The following is a 23555-nucleotide window of genomic DNA, read 5'->3' as shown; positions in this document are numbered from 1 at the left end:
ATATATATATATATATATATATATATATATATATATATATATATATATGGGCAAACTGCCTTTTAATCGTCAGAAATTTTATTTCTTTCTTTTTCCTCTTCAACTTATATTTCCATTCCACTTCCTTGACAGCATTTTATTTTAGTGTTATATATTTCATGCTTGAAAATCTTTCCTTGGCGCACCTGGGTGGCTTAGATGGTTAAGCGTCTGCCTTCGGCTCAGGTCATGATCTCAGGGTCCTGGGATCGAGCCCCTCATTGGGCTCCCTGCTGGGCGGGAAGTCTGCTTCTCCCTCTCCCACTCCCACCACCTGTGTGCTCTTGCTCTCTCTGTTAAATAAATAAATAAAATCTTAAAAAAAAAATCTTTCCTTGATCACTCTATCATTGTTATCTGAAACTACAATTATATATAAATTGAAATGTATACACATTTTTCAAGTTTACTGTGATCATAAGAGTCTACGTGTTAGGAGATATTTTCTAGGTTGAGTGTTTAATAGTACACAGTTTATCAAAGCAACACAGGTATTATAAATTTTGAAAAATAGTTAATAAACATAAAGGGAAAACATTGTTGAAAATGAATCTCTTAATGAGATGCCTGGGCGATCCTCCCCCCCCCCACCATTTATTCCCGTGTCCCTGAATGACTGTCACCTGTGGCCGGAAAAGCTGGTGCTCAGCACTGATTCTTCTCTGGAAAACCTTATTTAAGTCAGATAAAAAGCTGGGGATGAAAGGAATTTGGTGAACGCACTGTCATCAAACCTTCCTTCTGAGGCACATGATTAAAGCACAGGGATCTCACATTATGGTGACTCGAATCATCTGTCTCTTGGCCACTTAATTAGGTTGGGCAGTTCTGTGTAGAGTGAGGAATGGGAACCCATCTGACCTGCAGGAGGCTCATTCACTCACTCTGCTTTAGAGGCTTTTATTTTTTCAGCACAGACCCCAGGGCTTTGAATGGAGCTTTTGTTTTCCACCCCGGAGAGGTTTAGTCCCCAGTGGCAATGCGCCTTAGGAGAGGTGAGTGAGCCTTTCTCTGTGAAGTTCCAGAAGGGCCTTTGTGGAGGGGGCTGGGATTCCAGCTCCCTTCCCTGACGCAGCCATTTTAGCAAAGAGGACCTATGGAAGTAGAGGGTCTGGAAAGCAATTCTCTCTCTCTCTTTTTTTCATTCTTTTATTTATTTATTTATTGGCATAAAATTTCTTATTTTATTACCTTTCTTTTTTTAAATTTAATTTAATTTTATTATGTTATGTTAGTCACCATACATCATTAGTTTTTGATGTAGTGATCCACGATTCATTGCGTATAACACCCAGTGCTCCATGCAGTACGTGCCCTCCTTAATACCCATCACCAGGCTAACCCATCCCCCCACTCCCTCCCCTCTAAAACCCTCAGTTTGTTTCTCGGAGTCCATAGTCTCTCATGGTTCATCTCCCCCTCCGACTCCCCCCCCTTCATTTTTCCCTTCCTTCTCCTAATGGCCTCTGTGCTATTCCTTATGTTCCACAAATAAGTGAAACCATATGATAATTGACTTTCTCTGCTTGACTTACTTCATTTAGCATAATCTCCTCCAGTCCCATCCATGTCGATGTAAAAGTTTCTCTTAAAAGTATCCATTCTTGTGTACTCCGGGTTCCATGAACTTGGTTTGGAGACCGCTAACTTGGCCTTGGCCCAGCAGACCTTTTTTCTCAACATCTCGTTAAAGACAGTGACGGGAGCCAACAAATGGTTGACCGAAGCTGCTAGCGGTTCTGGGCACACTTGATACTTTCTTTTATGAGTTTTTAATTTGTTTTCCTTCCAGTAGTTTTAAGACTTGTATTCTTTCTTTTTTAAAGATTTATTTATTTGAGAGAGCGAGTGAGTGCCTGGGCTGGGGGGAGGGGCAGAGGGCGAAAGAGAATCTCAAGCTGACTCCGTGCTGAGAGCCTGCTGCGGGGCTCCATCTCACGACCCTAGGCCCCTCTTTCGACTGTTTTGGGGAAGTCCCCCAACTCCACCTCCCTCCCATCTTTCCTCCAAATGTTGTCTCCAGGTCTTTTTTGCTGGACTAATTTCACTTCACCATTTTATTATTTTTTTTTTTCCAGATTATTAACAGAGTATTCTAGGAGCTCTTTTTCTTTCTGTGTCTGAGAGATTTGGTCCATGCTTACAACATTTTTATTATTTCCAGGGCACCATTTTTCCCTTGTAGAAATAGTCTCTTCTTTTTAAAAATGCAAGCTAATGGAAGCATGATTCATTTGCATTCTGAGAAAGCAACTCTTCTTTTTAAATTTATTTAAACTTTTTATTGAAGTGTAAGTGACCTATAACATTATATTAGTTTCAGATGTACAACATAATGACTTGATATTTGTATATATTGGGAATCACCACAATAAGTCTGGTTAACATCTGTTACTGTATATAGTTACACATTTTTTTCTTGTTATGAGAACTTTTAAGATTTACTCTCTTAGCAACTTTCAAATATGCAGTATAGTGTTATTAACTACAGTCACCATGGTATACATTATATCCCTATGATGTATTTATTTTATAACTAGAAGCTTATATGTTTTGACTCTCTTAACCCATCTTGCCTACCCCCACTCCCTGCCTGTTAACAACCAATCTGTTCTCTGTATCTATGAGCTTGTTTTTTGTTTTGTTTTTTGTTTGTTTCAGATTCCACATACAAGTGAGCTCCTGTGGCATCTCTGTCTGACTTATTTCATTTAGCATAATGCCCTCAGCGTCCATCCATGTTGTCACAAATGGCAAGATTTCATTTATTTTATTTATTCATTCATTTTAGAGAGAGAGAGAGAGAGTGCATGCAGGGGCGGGAGCAGAGGGGGAGGGAGAGAATCTCTAGCAGAGAGATGCAGGGCTCCATCTCACGACACTGAGATCATGACCTGAGCCAAAACCAAGAGTCAGACACTTAACCAACTGTGCCACCCAAGCGCCCCAAGATTTCATTCTTTTTCATGGCTGAATGTATACATATATACATGTATATGTGTTTGTCCCATCTTCTTTGTCCATTCATCCACTGATGGATACTTAGATTGTTTAAAATACTCCATCACTTTTAGATCAGTCTGGGGGTCCAACAGCCACCCTTTCTCTGGTGAATGAAGCACAGTATTTGCTGATAAACAGATCCAGTGTTTTGGAGCTCCAGCAGCAATTAAGTGCCAGGTAAGATCCTTTGCCTTGGGAATAGCAGACAGGTGTAACCACGTGACTCTGGCAGTGAGCCACGGAGTCCATGGAGTGGACTGGGGAGTCATGGAGTCCAGATGAGAGACCGAGGCTCTGGGAAGTTCCAAAGCCCTTAGGTCCAGTTCCCACGTCTCTCTTGATGCCTTCATGATGCTTAGTCAACCCCAAGTCTCATTTTTTAATCATTCTATTTTTAACATTTGCTTTAATTGAATTGAACTTGACCCAATTTTGTTGCCCACCCTTCCACCACCCCCTGTCCCCTAGGAGCCTTGCCCTACTTCCACAGTCAAGTTTGAGTGAAAAGAAGAGTGGTTACGAAGGCTTTTGGAGTTGTAGCTACAGATAGTATTTGTTTGTATCATCAGACAGAACCGGCACCGCTGCCTGCCTCCTCCCATCCAGTGTTTTCTAAGGGCCCTGACATATTAGCGGGTCAGCTTTAGAAAGGACTCGCTCAACCCCCGTCATTGTTCTTTAGAGGAAGTTGAAGTACCAAGGTAATCAGACCATTAGGGCAAAAAAAGTCACCCCGTTTTTACATGAGAGCTGGGACCGGCTACTCATCCCTAGTCCACAGACCAAGAGGGGGGCGCACGCGCCTGTCACCATGAGCCCGGGATCCTATGACTTTCACATGCCATGTGGTCCTGGTTATGAGTATGTGTGCATACTCCCAAACATCTACAAATATAGCTTAATAAAAATGACAAAGATGGACTGTTTGTAGTAACTCCTGTTTATAGTCATTGGCAAAACCACGCAACAGAGTTCCCTGGCCATGGCCCAGCTCGCCCTCCTTGGGACATAAGTTTGATGCAGCTGCAGGGTCCCTGGGTGTTCACTGAGCTGTCCAGGCGCCGTGACACTCCTCCTCCGGTCCCCAGAGCCCTGGAGAGAGTAGGGCAGAGGTCGTCTGGGATTCGTGGTGTGCAAAACTAGGAGGTGGAGACATGCTTGCTGCAGTCCTGGTTCCTACCAGGAGGGGACCATATTTCCTACCAGCTGGTTGAATGCAGGGCTGGGGAGCAGGGAGCAGGTGGGACAGGTAAGAGGACCAGCCTGGGCCTAGTACCCGGAAGGGTCGCTGGGGGCTCTGGTTGGTGTGTCTCTGTTCTACTTTCAAATTTGATGGACTCAATAATGCATATGCTGACCACGATAGCTTTTGAACATACAATTTTTCTTTTTACACAGCACAAAAGAAGGGTTTGTAACCTGGAAGGTAATCCGGAATCAAAGGATTTTAGGACTGGGAAGTGCCAGCCCTCGCATTTCAGATGAGGAAATTGTCATTCTCGTCGGTCAGGGGAGTTGCACATAGTGGCAAAGCTAGGCATGGTTCTCCCTGCTCCTGGCTTTTCACACACCATTCCCTGCTTGGAAGGGGCTGGGGATATAGCCTTAGCCTCCACCAGAGCCTACAGGTCTATTTCCAGGGAAAATTCCAATCATACTTAAGAATCTCCCCCCGCCAACTTAAAAATGTTTTCTTGCTGAAGCACAACAAAGCACAAAAGTCCTAAGTCCATAGCTCAGTGAATTTTTACAGATGTGTGTGCCCACGTAACCACCCCCTAGATCAAGTAGAGAACATTTCTAGTAAACCAGAAACCTTCCCCTCTTAGTCAGCCCTACTGAACGGTCACCACTATCCTGGCTTCGTTCACATACATAGTTTCACCTGTTCTTGAACCCTGTATAATGGGATCATCCAGTGGGTTCTTTTAAGTTTTCAGACGCTTTATTTCAGTGCTTTTTCCCTTGGGGACGGGGGTGGATGGAGGTGCAGAGAGTCATTTTATAAGGCCTCATGGCAGTAAACAAAAATCGTAAACAAGAATTATAAAAATGGTATATGTTAGTTAAAACTGCAAACAGGTTGGAAGTTAGGAAGCAAATTTGTTTTTACTGAGATATAAATGACATAAAATATTAGTTTCAGATGTACAATATAATGATTCAATATTTATATACATTGAGAAATGATCACCACGATAAGTTTGGTTAACATCTGTCGCCATACATAGTTAACAATTACTTTTCTTGTGATGAGAGCTTTTAAGATTTTCTCTTAGCAACTTTCAAATATGCAGTACAGTGTTAATAACCACAGCCATTGTGCTGTACCTTACATCCCCGTGACGTATGTTTTTTTTAACTGGAAGCTTGTACCTTTCGACTCCCTTCGCCCATTTTGCCTGCTCCGACCCCCACCTCTGGTAATCATCAGTCTGTCCTCTGTGGGAAATAAATACTAAAATCTCCCATATGTACTCACTGGTGCTTTATGATGTCCTAATATCCAAAAAGAGTATGAGCTCTTGAAACATTTTAGGTCCTTGGTAAGTAAGCCTGTTGATGCTCCTTAAATGCCTCATCTGGACTCACCTTGTAGAACTGGTATTTTTGTAGAAGTTGGTTCACTTGACCCCCATTCACTTGGTTTCCAGAGTCATTCATCTCCAGCTAAGATCTACTCACCCTTTGCTCCGCTTCTAGGAGGTGGGACTATCTCCCAGGGGACACCATCGAGGTCTGTTTAACAGCTGGGTGTCTGCTGGCCTTCCACTCGTGGTAGAAGCTTGTTCTAATCATCTAGGACTCTGACCAGAGGACAGGTGGTGAAGTCAGGCATCGAGTGCTAGAAATGTTGAACAATTACAACTGTGCCATTATCCACCCCTCCCCACTTCCCCCCTTTTTGGTATGTCTTAAGCAGTGATGAGCATGGAAAGGAAGAATTATTCCCAATGAAAGACCTCATCTCACGGTTCCGTGCCAATATTATTACCAGTGGAACAAGGGCTTTTGAAGAAGAGAAGTGGGATGGGATTTCAATTGGTTCCTTGCATTTCCAGGTGAGTTGCGGGAAGTTCAGTTCCTTCCTCAAGGGTTGCAAATGGAAATTGGCCTCTATTTGAGGCCAGGAGGGTGGCAGGCGGGAATCCCTCTCTGTCTTTGACTCTGCCTCGCAAAACCTCAGCAGGAGGGTTTGTGACATCTGCAGTCTCGGACTCCCTCTGGAAGGACCCATCGCTTATTCGCCACGAGCAGTCCGTTTCCCACTGGGCGGTGCTCGCGGGCTTAGTGCACCTCCACCTCATCATTATGTTTAGGCTTAAACTCTGTTTCCTTAGAATACTGTGTCTGTGAGAACTTCATCCTGTTGGAACCCAGTGGACTTTCCTGGTGCTTGTGGAGGAGGACCCAGACGCCTAGCGGTCCCTCGGTGCCCATGGCCACTCCACCTTCTTCCCTCGCTCTGCCTTCTGGCCTCACTGGCCCTTGTAGAGGAGCTTGTCATCAGAGGCAAAGCCCGGGCTGCCCTCTCTCCCCAGCCTCTGAGCTCCCCAAATCATGTGGTAGGCCTGAACGATGGGAGGAAGTCTTAGGCTAAAACCTGCATTCTTCATTGGAGCCCATCAGGGCCCCTGAGCCCTGAGTCCTCTGACCGCCTCTGGGAGCTCACCAGCCCTCCCCCTGCCTGCCATCCCACCCTTCTCTCCATCCCCTAAACATGCCAAGCTTCCTGTCTCAGCGCCTCTGCCCCTGCTGTCCCTTCTGCCTGGCATGCTCTTCCTGCGGCCACTGCAGGGCCTCCACTCAGATGTCACCTCCTTGGAAAGGTCCGACTCTGCAGAGCACCTGCTTATTCCTTCAGAGCACACAAGGGTGGGGCCCAAGTGTGTTTTGTTCCCTGCTGTCCCTCTAGGGTCCAGAACAGTCCTGGTCCAGAGTCAGTGCTCAGTAACTGTTGAGAGAATGAATAGACAGGAAAGATAAGGAATAGCTAGGAATGGAAGGATGGGTCATCTGTACAGAATGTGCCCAGTTCTTTAGTGGGGGATGAAACGATTTTTTTTTTAAAGATTTTATTTATTTATTTGACAGAGAGACAGCAAGAGAGGGAACATAAGCAGGGGGAGTGGGGGGAGGGAAAATCAGGCTTCCCGTGGAGCAGGGAGCCCGATGTGGGGCTCGATCCCAGGATCCTGGGATCATGACCTGAGCTGAAGGCAGACGCTTAACGACTGAGCCACCCAGGCGTCCCGGGATGAAACGATTTTGATAGTAGTGTTATTAATCGATGGTATAACTGACTATAATGGGCTTCCTTGTGTCCCAGCTCTGCACTTGGAAGGAGCATCACTGTAATATCCAGAAAAGCAGTCAACAAGAATTGAAATCTTTATTGAAGAATGTCACAAGTTTGAGCTTTTGGAGGGCAGTTAAATTGCATGGCACAAAAAAGTCCTAAAGGATTTCTTTTATCCATTTAACTCCCCAAACTTCCTCTTATCCGGACAGCTGCTTCCCCTTGAAGAAAGCAATCTCTTCTCTCTGTGACATTCACTCCCACAGACCTCTCTCTGGCACCAGCCTTCCCGCCGCCCTCCTCATCCCTGCCTCCTCACCTCTTCTTCTCCTCCTTATTTCCTGTTGCTCTGTCCCTGCCATGTCTTTAAAACACTTGCTCTGATGTATCCTGCCTGATACCTAACAGACATTGATCTATGTTGTTTGATAAGCGCAGAGAAGGAGGGAGAAATAAAGGGAGAAAAGAGGAAAGCGAAAGAACTTGAACTAGCTTGTTGTCACAGTCAGAACGAGTCCTGGCAACATTAGCACCTGCGGCTCTTCAGGGACCCGGGGGCATAAATACAGGAAAGAGTCTCTGAGAAACTTTTCTGAGATGCTTTGCTTTCTTTAGGTCACTGTTCTTAATAAACATTCACTAATAAAAGTGAAAATATGCCTTCCCTTTGGCCCAATACTTTCACTGGTAGAAATCTATTCCGTAAAATACAGTCATACAAGCGTGCAGAGCTATATTACAGACTTAACTTATTGGGACGCCTGGAAGGTTCAGTCGGTTCAACGTCTGCCTTCGGCCCAGGTCATGGTCCCGGGGTCCTGGGATCGAGCCCTGTGTCGGGCTCTCTGCTCAGCGGTGTCTGCTTCTCTTTCTCCCTCTGTCCCTCTCCCACCTCTAGTGCTCTCTCTCTCAAGTAAATAAAAATCTTTTTTTAAAAAAAACTTACTGTAGGGCTTTTATAAATATGAAAACTTGGAGGACATCCTACATATCCACAAAAGGGAGATTGGTTCAATAAATTATGTTATATTCATACAGTGTAGTCCTGTGCAGGCACTAAAAAGTATAAACTGTAGTTAGTACTGTGCCTTTCAAAAACGAACTGCTTAAAAGACGTTTGCTGATGCCAGTACTCAGGCTGAGGCTGTTTGCAATGCAAAGAGATTTAGCACATCTCTTTTGGAAAGTGATTTTTTCACTGGGGATCATCAAGTCATAAAAACTTTGACACCTGTTGCCTTTAGAATCTCATTTACAGAGATCGACGCTAAAAAATGTTAAATGGCAAAGAGGGTTATGTGGATTAAGACCTTTATCACAAAATCATTGATAACAGCAAAGAATTAGAAACTGTTTACATGGCTTTGTAGAACAGGGAAGAACATCAGCCCCCAGGAATGCCAGGCCATTGTGAACACTGCAAAGCCCAAGGATGGGGTAGTCTCTGAGTACGGACGTGGAAGGGTGTCCCATATGTATTGTGGAGTAATGCCCACCGGGAGGAAGCACAGCGGCCTCCGAGAACCCAGGGAGTGTCCTGCACAGGCGCATGGCTCATCGTGTCCTGCTGTGAGCTTCAGTCCTGAGCCTCCTACAGCCTCTTAGCCCCGCTTGCCTCTGAAGACGGAGAGGGAGGCACCTGCTGAGTGCTTTCTCTCTTAATTCTTTTTTCTTTTTAAGATTTTTTTTATTTATTTGAAAGAGAGAGCACAAGCAGGGGGAGCAGCAGAGGGAGAGGGAGAAGCAGGCTCCCCGCTGAGCAAGGAACCCGATGCGGGGCTTGATCCCAGGACCCTGAGATCATGACCTGAGCCACCCAGGCGCCCCTCTTTTAAGTCTTAAAGCTTCTGTACCATTTGAGTTATTTTTTAAAGAACACGTATGATTGTAAACAATTTTTAAAAATCCCAATGAATAAGAGTACTAGAAAAAAAAGCTTAAAAATGACAATGTTTTAAGAAAATTGATTTCTTTGTCTTGGTGTTTGAAAAAAGTGCCTGGAAAATATCTTTCTTTCTGCCAGCTTGAGAAACTGTTTTAAGAGAGTCTTTTCACCAAAATGACAGGATTTTTACTTGAAGTGTTATCTGTTGGATGGCAGCTGGGGCTGGTGGGACATCCCTTCTGTGGGACATCTCTTCTGAGGGTCATGGCCCTTCAGGCTCAGAGGGAGCCCGGCCTGGGAATCATAATGTTCTAGGCAGAGAAGGTAGAATGTTCTGTACTTGATCCTGGAGGGCTTAGTGTTCTGATCTTGTGGAAGTCTTCTTCCATCTGGGGGATTCTCGTGTATAATCATGATAGCTTCCGCTTTTGAGCATGACTCAGTGCCAGGTCTGGGCTTTGCATCCTAGAAATAGTATCTGGAATCCTCACCCAATCAAGCTAAGGGGCTGGATGACGAAATGAGGCTTCGAGAGGTGGTAGGTCTGCCTGGGATCGAGGCCAGTGCTGAGCAGAGCCCCATACAGCACCCTCCAGCTGCTTCTGGAGGCCTGCGCAACTTGACTTTGGTACCACAGTGAGGTTATATTTCCCCTTTAGTGGCCGCCAGCCAGAAGGAGAGTGATACGATGTGTCAAGACACATCCACATTTAGTTGTTCCTGGTTTCAGTGCATACTTTGTGTTTGCCCATGAGTGAGCAGAGGAGCACCTGTGCCCTTTTTATATGTGCAAAAAAAGAAGCATCTTGTCACTGCTGAGTGCATACTTTCTTTTTTTGTGTTAACATTTATGGGAGATTTTCTCGCTATAAAGCAATTCACGCTCATGGCAGGCCAACCAGAATAGAAGTTCTACCATATGGTATGACCCCTCTTAAGATGCTGTGTATACATATATACATACATAAGAATACACATGTAATTTTGTTTCCTGCTTATTTCAATTATAAACATAAATATTACCCCTTTTATTTAAAGCCCTTTATAGATTAATTTTAATACCTGCATGATATATAAATGGAGTGTGGCCATTCTTCTCTACTGTTTCATGTTTATGATACTCCCAGATTTCCCCCACTACAAATAATGTGAGAAAGATCCTTGTACATGAATCTGTGTTTGTACTTGTGGTTCTTCTCTTCTCTTCCCTTCCCTTCCCTTCCCTTCTCTAAGATTTATTTAGGGGCACCTTAGTAGCTCAGTCGGTTAAGTGTCTGCATTTGGCTTGGGTCATGGTCCCAGGGTCCTGGGATCGAGCCCCACGTCGGGCTCCCTGCTTGGCAGGGAAGTCTGCTTCTCCCTCTCCATCTGCCTCTCACTCTTCTCATGCTCTCTCTCGCTCTCTCTCTCTCAAATAAATAAATTTATTTATTTGAGAGAGAGCACACGCATGAGCAGGAGGGGCAGAGGGAGAGGGAGACAGTTTCAAGCAGACTCGGAGCTGAGCATGGAGCCCCACATGGGGCTCGATCTCACAACCCTGAGATCACAATCTGAGCTGAAACCAAGAGTCGGATGCTTAACTCACTGCACCACCCAGGTGCCCCAGTTGTGGTACTTTTCTCAGGTGAAATTCCTAGTAGTGAAGTTTCTGGGTCAAAGGACATGGACACAGTAAGTTTCTTACCGATGATGACGCAGTGCTGAGGCCATGGGTGTTTATTTTCTCCCAGTTTACCCACCAATCAGTTCATTCTTTTCTTCCTGGGAGGATCCAGGAAGAAACCCGAGATAACCATCTGAGATCCACAACCACTCTTTTCTTTCTCTACAAAGCCCTGAAACAGCAGTCTTTCAGCTGATGAGCAAATATGGATGATTCCCCAGGACCGTGTGAGGAGGTGCCACGTTCTGGCTCCTTGAAGTTAGAGTACTGAGCATCCTGTGTTAGTGGGGTTGGGGACCGCCTCTTACAACCAATCCTCCCGGACCCAGCTTCCTCCCTGCCCAGAGGCAGGGTCCGGTCACGTTCATGACGACGCTGTCTTTTCCTTTCTCACCTGCCAGGTTTCAGGGCCTTGTCACAGATGCCAGATGATTTGCATTGACCAGCAAACCGGGCAGCGAAACCAAAATGTTTTCCAAAAGCTTTCTGAGAGTCGCGAGAGAAAGGTAAGCATGATTGCAAACTATGACACCACTTTTAAGATCCTGGCTCATTATCCAGACCAGAACTGTAGTTCTGAGTAATAGTGCTGAGTACGTTTTAGAAGTAGGGAGACATTCTACGGCTGAGGGGCTACCATTAAGGTTCTGACCTCATCCACGGAGCCATCTTATTTTTCCTTTCCCTCCATTTCCTTACTTTTTGGGGTCTTATTATATGTATTTTTGGTACTCTCAAATTTCAGTGAAGAGATAAGAGGTATAAATAAGAAATGAGTAAATAAGCAAAGTAAATTTATTGTCTTGAACATTATTTTCTTCACCACGGATGTCTCATGAGAGTAAAATGTCCCCTGGTGAGTAGAGTAGCTGCATAGACAGATTCAGTAAATTTCATTCTCAGAAGCCTGTAAGTCATCTTCTTGAGGGTTCATATGACCAAATGTTGTTTTTGTGGATACCAGATGATGGAAACTGAACTTCTAACAGACTGATTCTTTAGGAGGATCTATGTCCAGGCTAGTACTTTCTGGGTTTTTTTGCCAAGAATTCTAGGAAGCCAGGTAAGCAGCCAGGCTGCATGGAGCATTTCTTGAACATTAACTGAAATAACGTAAATATCTAATCTCTCTCTAATAAATTAGAAGGCTAACTCATGGTAAAATGTTCTGCATCGTTTTCCGTGTCTCTCCAAAACCGGGGTTTGTTTCACGATATGGAATTGCCACAGTCTCCCTACAGATACGGGATGGATATGGTCTGCACGCAAGTGTTTGACCGACATGTCTGTCTGCTCAGCGGAGGCACTGGGGGGTGTGGGGACCTTGAGCCTGCACCATGCAGGGTGCCCAGGGAGGGGATGGGTGGGCACAAATACTATGGGGTATGCAAGGAAATAGTACTTCTTTTTTTTTTTTTTAAGATTTTATTTATTTATTTGACAGAGAGAGACACAGCGAGAGAGGGAACACGAGCAGGGGGAGTGGGAGGGGGAGAAGCAGGCTTCCCGCTGAGCAGGGAGCCCGATGCGGGGCTCGATCCCAGGACCCTGGGATCATGACCTGAGCTGAAGGCAGACGCTTAATGACTGAGCCACCCAGGCGCCCCGGAAATAGTACTTCTTAGAATCACTGTAATTCTCATGTGCACACATTTTTTTAAAAAATAATTTTTGGAATAATTTTAGACTTACAGATAAATTGCAAAGAGAGTACAGAGAGTTCCTGTGTATGCTTCACCCACATGTGCACAAGTCTTCAGGAATTAATTTGGCCTCCGCCCCTGGCCTGGGGCCTGGAACACGGGGGCGTCCACTGATATTATCACAGCAGTGGCCAGGTCTGGGAGCACATCGCATGCTCCCAAAGGGTTCTTACTGGCTCACTTGCATTGATGGCAAACATTGAGTAGACTCACACAACCCTGTTTTGGACTTTCCATCTTTATTCTAGAGAGTTTGGAGAACGTGACCTACACCACATTAAAAAAAAAAATCACATCAAAGAAATGCAGGATTTTGCTATTATTTTCACAAAATAGTTTTACATCAGAGAACAGAGCAGAAATTGGCCTGGCAGTGGTCAGAAGCAGAGAGCAGGATGCAGGCCCTACTACTGGAAGCTCAGGGTACACAGAAAGGAGGAAAAAGAATGGGTCCAGCCATTAACAGGCGTGGGGAGACTGTCGGGAAAGGATAGTATGTATGTGTGTGTTTGTGTATTTGTTTATCTTTAAGAGAGAGAGAGAGCATGCGTGTGGGTGCCTGCAAAAGTGGTGGGGGGTGGGGGGGGATATTGGGAGGGGCAGAAGGAGAGGGAGAGAGAGAATCCCAAGCAGGGTCCACACTCAGCGTGGAACCCTGCACAGAGCTTGATCTCACCATCATGACCTGAGCTGAAATCAAGAGTTGGATGTTTAACCGACTGAGCCACCCAGGCACCCTGAGAAAGGACATTTTATTTTATTATTATTTTTAAAGATTTAATTTATTTATTTGACACAGAGAGGGAGAGCACAAGTAGGGGGAGTGGGAGAAGGAGGAGCAGGCTCCCCACTGAGCAGGGAGCCTGATGCGGGGCTCGATCCCAGGACCCTGAGATCATGACCTGAGTGAAAGGCAGACAGACGCTTAACTGACTGAGCCACCCAGGCGCCCTGGGAAGGGACATTTTAAATGAAAATCTTTGGTGTCTGAAAGTGGGATTCCCGTTTTCTACTACATTCTAAGTTGTGTCTTTAAAGATTTGACTTGATTTTAGTTGAACATTATTATTTACAATATTATGTCAACTGCTAAAATAATCTAGCTTGTTGCTGCTGTCTTGTTCACAGGTGAACTTTGGAGTGTACCTGATGCATATGTCTCTGGACTTATCTTCCCCACGTTTCCTGTCTGTAGGATCTCAGGTGCTCCCTGTGTTGAAAGAAAATGCAGAGCACCATGATTTACCTGCTTCTGACTAACATCAGGATGTTACCTCCTAAAATGTTTTTTCAGCGTAAATTAAAATTCCTCTTTTACAACTCTGTCTGCTTTTATTCAGATCGTCACATGGCTCAGTAGAACTCCATCTTTTGAACAAGGAGAGTTCTCTTGAGGGTAGAGGGAGCTCTTGTTGGCTTCCTCTAACTCCTGGTCTCCCCGCATGCACTGCGGAGCTCAGGAGGCCGGTTCTGAGGCCTCTGTGTTTCCATGAGACAAATGCAGCTCAAGAGCTGTGACGTGGGGCACCTGGGCGGCTCAGTCATTACGCATCTGCCTTCGGCTCAGGTCATGGTCCCAGGGTCCTGGGATCGAGTCCCGCATCGGGCTCCCTGCTCGGTGGGAAGCCTGCTTCTCCCTCTCCCACTCCCCCTGCTCATGTTCCCTCTCTCGCTGTGTCTCTCTCTGTCAAATAAATAAAATCTTAAAAAAAAAAAAAAAGAAAAAAAGAGCTGTGACGTACCCAGCAACATTCCCCTAGGTGTTCAGAGTAGGATAACTTTAATTTGATGAGGGTTTTTCTTTCTTTCTTTTTTTTTTTTAAGATTTTTATTTATTTGCAAGAGAGAGAGAATGAGCCCGGGGAGGGGCAGAGGGAGAGGGAGAAGCAGACTCCCTGCCGGACAGGGGGCTCCACCTCAGGACTCCGAGATCATGACCTGAGCTGAAGTCAGTTGCTTAACCGACTGAGCCACTCAGGTGCCCCAGGTGAGGTGTTTTTTTTTTTTTTCTTTTTTTTTCTATTATAATTCTCTCCTTTTTCTATCACTACTTTTTTTTTTTTTTTTAAATTTAAGTGTAGCTGACACACAGTGTTAGTTTCAGGCGTACAACATAGTGAGTCAACAACTCTGTATGTTACGCCGTGCTCACGTGCAGCTCCCATCTGTCACCGCACAACGCTATTACAATGTCATTGACTCTTTTCTGTACCATTTAACTCTATGCTGTACCTTTTATCCCGGTGACTTAGCTCTTTCCATAACTGGAAGTAATTCTGTGAGATCTTTAATGAGGCTCCGTGGGAATGCTGAACCTCTGTTTTGCCATTTTCCCACATTGTTATTTTGTCTTTAGGAAGAATCTCTAGGTGCTGCTCTTCTTCTTTTTCCTCTTCCTCTTCTTCTTCAAGGATTTTATTTATTTATTTGAGAGAGAGAGAGAGAGTGCATGAGCAGGGGCGAGGGAGAGAGGGAGAAGCAGACTCCCTGCTGAGCAGGGAACTCGACAAGGGTGAGATCATGACCTGAGTGGCAGATGCTTAACTGACTGAGCCACCCAGGCGCCACCCCGCGCCCCCCCCCCAAGTATTTTATTCTTTTTTGGTGCTACTGTAGGTGGAATTGTTTTCCTTACTTCCTTTTCAGATAATTTATTTTCAGTGCATAGAAAAGCAGCTGATTTTTGTATGTTGACTTTGTATCCTGCAACTTTACTAGATTCACTTATTCTAACACATTTTTAAAGGAATCTTTAGGGTTTTCTGTATATAATTTCACGTCATCTCTAAACAGGGATAATTTTACTTCTGCCTTTCCAGTTTGGGTGTCTTTTATATCTATTTATTGCCTAATTGCTCTGGCTAGGCCTTCTAGGACTGTGTTGAATAGAAGTGGCAGGAGTGGGCATTCTTGCTTTGCTCCCGAACTTGGAGGAAAAATTTTCAGTTTTTCACCATTGAGCATGATTTTAGCTGTGGGCTTTTCATACATGGCCTTTACCATGTTGAGATATGTTCCTTCTATTCCTAGTTTGTTGAGAGTTTTTATCATGAAAAGGTGTTGCATTTTGTTAAATGCTTTTAACGCATCTATTTAGATAATCATATGATTTTTAGCCTTTATTCTGTTAATATATTGCATTAACAGATTTTTGTATGTTGAACCATGCTTGCACTTGAGGGATAAATCCCACTTGATCATGGTGCTTGATCCTTTTGATGTGCTAATGGATTCATTTGCCAGTTTTTTGTTGAGGTGTTTTTTTTTTATTTTTTATTTTTTAAAGATTTTATTTATTTATTTGAGAGAGAGAGAGTGAGCACGAGAGGGGGGAGTGGGAGAGGGAGAAGCAGACTCCCCGCCGAGCAGGGAGCCCGATGCGGGACTTGATCCCGGGACTCCAGGATCATGACCTGAGCCGAAGGCAGTCGCCCAACCAACTGAGCCACCCAGGCGCCCTTGTTGAGGTGTTTTCCATCTATATTCATTAGGGATGTTGTCCTATAGTTTTCTTGTGGTGTCTTTGTCTATCTTGGGTAAGGGTAATGCTGGCATCTATAAAATGAGTTTGGAAGGGCCCCCTCTTCTTCATTTTTTGGGAGCGGTTTGCCAAGGATCGGCTTTAATTCTTTTAAATGCTTATAGGATTTACCTGTGAAGCCATCTGGTCCTGGGCTTTTCTCTGTTGGGAAGTTTTTTGATGACTGATTAAATATGTATATTTGTTACAGGTCTGTCCAGACTTCGCATTTCTTCGTGATTTACTCTCATTAAGGTCTATGTTTCCAGGAATTTATCCATGTCTTCAAGGCTATCCATTTTGTTGGAGTATAATTGTTCAGAGCAGTCTCTTTTGACCCCTTTGATTTCTGTGCCATTAGTTGTAATGGCTCTTCTTTCCTTCTGATTGTAGTTGAGTCCTCTTTTTTTCCCCCTAGTCTAGCGAACGGTTTGTCAATTCTGTTTATCCTTTTAAAAAACCCAATTCTTAGTTTTGTTGATTTTTTCTGGTGTTTCTCTATTTTCTTTTTGTGTTTGAAGGTTTTATTTGAGAGAGAGAGAGAACTAGAGAGAGCATGAGCGGAGGGTGAAGGGCAGAGGGAGAGGGAGAGGCAGACTCCCTGCTGAGCCGGGAACCCGATGTGGGACTCGATCCCAGGACCCCAGGATCATGACCTGAGCTGAAGGCAGATGCTTAACCACTGAGCCACCCAGGTGCCCCAGTTTCTCTAATTTCTATTTCATTTATTTCTGTTCTAGTTTTATTTCCTTCCTTCTGCTAACTTTGGGCTTTTTGGCTCTTTTCTAGCTTCTTGGGGTGTAAAGCTAGGAAAGCCATATTGTATATTAAACAAATTGCTTTGCATTTGATACAAGTAAAAGCATTATTTTAAAAAAAAAAAAAGTACCACTCCTGATCTGTACTGGCCACTGTGTACCTCCCCTTGCTCCGGATGGTGATCGTGAGCAAAGGAAAAGCCACAGTTCTATACTCAGTGAGCTTGGCAGTTCATATCAGAGGATCAGCAGACATGGTGCTTTGATGGAGGTCCAAGAGTCAGGGGGACATCTGGGAGTGGGGGGACTGGCCTGGCGAGGGGGGCAGGGTGGAAGGGAATGCTCTGCAAACCTGGTCAGAACTGGGTCATCTCCTCTGTGACAGAAAGCCATGTCCACTCCCACTCACAAATATCCCTGGCCTCCAGGGCCTTTGGCAAGGGAAGAGATGAAAAGACCACTTTGGAACATGCCCCAAACTTCCAGCTGGACCAAGGGCGCGCCATCTTTCTCAGCTGTCCTTTATCCAGGGGGGAGGCAGGAGTGGCCGAGGGGAACACAGGCTGCGGGGACCCAGTGCACGCAGAGACCCACCACTAGAACTGCATGCTAGTGGGCCCTCGAGTGTTCTGAGCAAGGGGCCTGCTGGGGAGCCTGGTAGTAGATAAAACCTTCAGCAGGCAGGCAGAGGTCTGAGCACCTGACATCTCTGAGAAAGGCCAAGGCTCTTCTCGCTGCAGGGGGAGTTCAGGGCAGAGCGGGAAGCAGAAAGAAAGCTGGCAGGCACTTTCTAGCCTGTCCTTTTCCAATTCACCTGTTTTGTGCTGACAAAATTAACATCTCATCTTGCAAACCCCCAAATTAAAGTCATAGCAAACCTCATTCTATATGAGCAAGCTATTGAACAGATCTAAGCCTCATCGGAAACGTGAGGAACAGCACAAAACTTACTTCAGAGAACTGAGAATGAAACGAAACATTTGTGTTTAGCACAATGCCTCAGAATAATTATGCCAAGTAAGCCACGTCTACCACCTAGTGGCAACATTCGGTAATTGCAGACTTTGTTATGTAAAGAAAGCTGAAAACTAGTTCAGATTGGGTGGGCAAGTCCCAAAGGAGGGCAAACATTAGCGCACTTCTCTGGCCTGGCTTCCTTAGTGGAAGCTCTGAGAAACTTTTCATTATTGATGTTGGAATCCTTTAAAAGTATGTTCCTGAATTACTTCTTGGCCATATTAATTTTTTTAAAAAAGATTTTATTTTTAAATTTATTTTAAAGAGGGAGCACACACAAGAGGGGGAGACTTGGGGGAGGAGCAGAGGGAGGGGGAAAGAATCTCAAGCAGACCCTTGCGCTGAGCATGGAGCCCTATGGGGCTCAATCCCATGACCCTGAGATCATGACCTGAGCCGAAACCAAGAGTCAGAGGCTTAACACTTGAGCCCCCCAGGCATCCGGGTCACATGAATTTTCCACTGGCATGGTATCAACCATTCTTTTGGAGTCTCCTATTTTCTTAGGATTTTTCAAAAAAAGTGTGCTTTTGAATACTTTGACTCTCCCCACTTCCCATTGCTGGACACACTGCTACTTTCTCTAAACCATGTCAAAAAAAAAAAAAAAACTAAACTAAATTCTTCTTTCTCTAGATTGTTCTCCAGGCACCTGGGATCACAGAATCCCCTGCCCAAATAACCCTGAACATATTTCCAAGGCCTGTGTGTGCTTTTTCCTTAGAGGCACCCCAAGGCTTGAGAAGAGGTTCGCTGTTCTGTCAAGTAGATCTCTGTCTCTGTCTTTGTCTCTGTCTACTTGCCTGCCTGTCTGGCTGTCTCCCTCTCTCAAGAAACTGGGCTCGACAGCAGATCTAGGTTTTGTGTGCGTGAAGCTTGCACAGTTTAAAAATCATCTCTAAGAAAAGAATGTAAAATAAAAATTAGGTACAAAAAGGGATGTTAACTTGCATGCGAAAGGAAAAGGCTTTGGAAGGCAGCTGTGCAAGTGAGAGGCTTAGGCTTTGTGACTTTTGCTAGCAATCCTCCTTTGCCTGGTTTGCTTGCAGCTTTCCTTTCCCTCTGCAACTAAGCACCACTCAAACTCTCAAAGGCTACATTGTTCCTGCTTTTTGCAGTTTACAGAATAAACCACCGTTTATTCACTTTCTAAAATAAACAGCCACGTGAAGACCTGTCCTGGTTTTTTTCTCTCCCACCTGTGGCTGGAACCTAACTGTGTCATCATCACTCTGAGATAGTGACTCGCCCTGGACACTGCCTACTCCGGTTGGGACCAGGACCTGGGATTTCCTTCCCATGTGGGGGTCCAAGCTCACTGTTGCCGGAAGTTTATTGCGATAGACTGAATGTTTTTGTGTCCCTCAAAATTCATGTGTTGACGCTTACCCCTCAGTGTGATGGCATTAGGAAGGGAGGCCTTTTGGAGGCATGAGAGCAGGGCCCTCATGAACAGGACTAGTGCCCTTATAAAAGAGACCTCAGAGAGCTTCCTCCCCTCTTCTGCCAGGTGAGGACACAGTGAGAACTTGGCCATCATGAACCAGGGAGTGAAATCTCACCAGACACCAAATCTGCCAGCACCTTGATCTTTGACTTCGAGACTCCAGAACTATAAGAAATAAATTTCTGTTGTTTATCTGCCACCCGGTCTGGGATATTTTGTTATAGCAGCCTGAACAGGCTAAGACACATGTGTAGTAATCAAAAAGTATTACTGTCATCTCCTACTGAGGGACAAGGAAATACTATGTCATGTTTATCCACAGTCTGGTAAAATAGAGGTTTTTGGTTTTTGTTTGTTTGTTTTGGCTTTTTAAAGCTAACTAGATAACTAGTTAAAACTTTTTAAGCAGAAAAGATGAAGTCAGTTTATGGAGAAGGATTGGAAATTGGACACTCAGGACCCTTCTACCCCTACACAATTGCTTCCCAGTGGCTGAAGTCAATGCACACTTTTTGCATTCTGTGTTTTACTCTAAACATTTGGCGTACTTCAAAATGGTCTTCGTAATGTTAAATGGATGTGTAGTTGCATTTATGTGTTATAAGTAATTAAAATATAGCCCTATTGAAAGATATGTTTCCAGTTTTTAATTTTATAAGCAAGACTGCAATATACTCTGCTTCTAAACATGGCTATTTATGTATTTTCTTATTTATTTATTTTTGCTTCTGCTAAATTATTCTCTAGAAACCTGAGTGGGATTCCAGGACAATAGCTATGAAGATATTGCTGGGTATAGTCATAACATTTTCCAGTAAACTTGTACCAATTTATAACTGTAGTGTTTCAATAGCAGGCTAGCCCAGCCTTTGCAGCTTCCCAAGTCTTGGGCTCCCGGGTGTATCACATGAAAAATATACTCCATTTCTTCCTTGATGTAGCAACTTGTGCTTATGGCAACTTGTTAGTTCCAAGGAGGCAGCAGGAATCATTTGAAGAAGATGAGCCAGAGGAGCTTCAGGATTTAGAGAAAGTAGCAGTGTGTCCAGCAATGGGAAGTGAGGAGAATAAGGGACTCTGCAGAGCGAACAAGTGACACCACCCTTTCCCCAACTCACCCCAGAAAGTGAGGTGAGGAGGCATAAAGATACAGGTCCATTTACAACATATGTAGGACCTTGGGTGAAGTTCAAATGCGGGTCCATAGGCCATAAGTCTAAATATTTAATTCATAAGTCAAACAAAATGTTAAGTAAGATATATTCTACCAACTCTGACAAATATACCTTTATAACAACTGAGAAGGACAGATGTGAATTTAGTATTATTATTTTTTGACAGAGAGAGACACAGTGAGAGAGGGAACACAAGCAGGGGGAGTGGGGAAGAGAGAAGCAGGCTTCCTGCTGAGCAGGGAGCCCGATGTGGGGCTCGATCCCAGGACCCTGGGATCATGACCTGAGCCAAAATCAAGAGTCAGAAGCCTAACCGACTGAGCCACCCAGGCACCCCTGAATTTAGTATTCTGACTCCTTGGCACTCTGCACAGGGATAGGAGGACGTGAGGAGATCTGGCCCAGCTCCTGGTTGCCAGCCATAGCCTATACCTGTATTCTTCTCAGCCCTGAGCCACAAACCCCAGATGTGTGGACACCTGATCCCGTGTAGCTAAACTCTGCCAATGCTCCACTCTAAACAGCCATTCCTTAACCTCTTCTCAGGCCTTGGGGCACCTCGAAGGAAAAAGCACACACAGGCCTTGGAAATATGTTCAGGGTCATTTGGGCAGGGGATTCTGTGATCCCAGGTGCCTGGAAAACAATCTAGAGAAAGAAGAGCCAGGTGGGCATGGACTCTTGGTGCTATGGGCTCCTTGCCCTTTGGGAAGGGGTGGGCAGAGTGAGGCCCTCTAAAGCATGGAGCCTAAGGCAGGGGCCCCTCTTGCTCTGGGCTAAGGGAAGTACTGCTAAGAACTTTTCTGGATACAGTTAACTACCCCAGAGAAGGCCCAAAGATACTCAAGGAAAAAGTCATTTGCCTACGAGCTTGGTCTCTAGTGAAGCCCACTAGGCAAAGTGTCTCTTCTCTACCTAGACAGTTTTTAATTTGAATGAGCAAGTGAGGATCACAAGAATTTTAGAATGACCTCTGTTATAAAAGAAAAAGACTGAAAGTAAGAAGAAAAAAAAAAGGGGGGGGGCGCCTGGGTGGCTCAGATGGTTAAGCATCTGCCTTCGGCTCAGGTCATGATCCCAGGGTCCTGGGATCGAGCCTCACATTGGGCTCCTGGCTCAGCGGGGAGCCTGCTTCTCCCTCTCCCTCTGCCTCTGTCCCAGCTCATGCTCTCTCTCTCCCTCTCTGTATCTCTGTGTGTCAAATGAATAAATAAAATCTTTAAAAAACAACAACAACAACAACAAAAAAACCACCTCAAAGAACATATAAACAGTGCAATGAAATTAAAACTTTAAAGAAAATGTAATGAATAGTATCAGGGAAATCCTGGAGACAAGAATAAGATACTTGTAAAAGGGAAAATTAGAGAACAAGAAAAATTTCCTGAAAATTAAAAACATGAATGCTGTAATTAAAAGTTCAATGAAAGAGAAAGAACATATAGTTGAGGAAATCCCTCAAAATGTAGAATAAAATAATTAGAGATTAACAGGGTGGAAAAGTTGAGAAAATTAGAGGATCCATTTGGTGGTCCAACATCCAAATAATAGGAGTTCCAGAAAGAGCAGAGAAAACTGTGGAGAAAAAGTGATCAAAAACATGAAACAAGAACATTCCCACAAAACAAAAAACAGCATTTCTAGGTGGAAAATACCAAGGGAATGTCAATATAATGAACCCATACCGGGGTGCCTCATTATGAAATTTCAGTGTATTGGGAATAGTGAGAAGGTTGCAAATATCCCAGAGAGAAGGAAAAGAAAAGGTTATGTATACTAAATTGATCATTTTCTCAACGGCAACAATGAAGCAATGCCTCAAAATTCTGAGTGAAAATAATTTTCAATCTAGAATTATATATCATGTGTGTCAGACTGTTGCAAAGTTGAACACAACACTTTCTTATATGTTGGTGTTCATAAGTGACACAGCATAAACTCTGAGTCTAAGGCTCAAGAGACACTGCGGCTTTTGCTCTTGAACTCTTAGAATGCTATGCTATCACGGCCAGGGGGAAGAAGCCAGGTCTACTTTACTGGATGAGAAGCCACATGGAGGAGAGAAGAACCATCTCGTCTGAAGTCCCTTAGACCGACCAGCTGATGGCCAGTGCATATTACCAGATTCAGACAGAGGCTATTTTAGTCCAACCAGCCCCAGTCAAGCTTCCAGATGAGTGACATTGAGACAAGTGTGAGGCTAGAGAATGAAGATACTTTCAGACATAAAAGTGATCAAAAACTTATCCTTTCAGGAAACCACTAGGGTATGTATTGACAAAAATGAGAATATAAGTCAAGAAAGAATAAGACAAGTGAGAGAAGACAAGGAACTCTCCAGGAAGATAGGGCTGAGAGAACCACATTCCAAATGAGAGACGGAGCATCAAGGACTCCCAGAGGAATATCTCTGAAAAGGATATCTTAAGAGAAAACACAGCACTGAGAAATTATTTGGCAGTATTGAAAGAGGCATCTTCAGGGCTGTTGCAGGATATGAGAAGACCTAACCAGCTGTTCAAGAAAAAAAATAAGCAAGTGAAAAAAATTGAAGCAAATATTAACTTCAGAAAAACAAAAAGTTGTACAAGAAAGGTCATGTAAACATGTGCACTACTTGGCACAAAAGTAAACAATATAAACATAATCTTACATTTTAAAAAATCACTGAATAGGAATTTAATTAAAATTGTGATAAAACTATATTGGGAAGATGAAGAAAGGGAAATGGTCTGCAATGAAGTGAAAATCCTCATTTAGCACAAAAGAAAGCCAATGTATTATCTAAAATTCATAGTTCAAAGTATATTAGTGTATTTACATTGTTTAGAAATGAGTGTCTCTAAAAAAAAAAAAGAAACAGGTGCCTCTGAGAAGTAGGGTGGGGTGGGAATGGGGGTTGTAAAATAGGGAGCTGATTTTTTTTGTTATAACTTTTATTACTCGACCTTTTAAATTAAAAGAAAGCATTATATTACTATAAGAGAATGATTTAAAAAAATAAGTTGAGGAAAAAACATGGGCTATTAATCAAGAGAAAAA

At 44.0% G+C, this 23555-nt stretch overlaps 1 protein-coding gene across 4 annotated transcripts in view; it reads left to right on the top strand.

Annotated features, from left to right (window-relative positions):
- The window catches only part of MOCOS (molybdenum cofactor sulfurase), a 49488-nt gene extending 35572 nt beyond the window's left edge, over nt 1-13916 (top strand). For 2 of the 4 annotated variants that reach the window (XM_034995717.1, XM_034995719.1), the window contains exons 12-15: nt 3114-3219; nt 5963-6104; nt 11295-11399; nt 13725-13916. In XM_034995717.1, the coding sequence (XP_034851608.1) occupies nt 3114-3219; nt 5963-6104; nt 11295-11399; nt 13725-13856 (485 nt within the window). In that variant the 3' untranslated portion in view covers nt 13857-13916. Of the gene's footprint in view, nt 1-3113; nt 3220-5962; nt 6105-11294; nt 11400-11895; nt 11957-13724 lie in introns of all 4 variants that reach the window. The other 2 variants (XM_034995720.1, XM_034995718.1) reach the window with 2 other exon arrangements.
- Nucleotides 13917-23555: the final 9639 nt, after the last annotated feature.

Source organism: Mirounga leonina, unplaced genomic scaffold, assembly GCF_011800145.1.
Source record: "Mirounga leonina isolate KUSES-001 unplaced genomic scaffold, KU_Mleo_1.0 Mir_93, whole genome shotgun sequence".
NCBI classification, from domain to species: domain Eukaryota; kingdom Metazoa; phylum Chordata; class Mammalia; order Carnivora; family Phocidae; genus Mirounga; species Mirounga leonina.
Note: the sequence above shows the minus strand (reverse complement) of the source record. Positions and strands in the feature narration are given on the sequence as shown.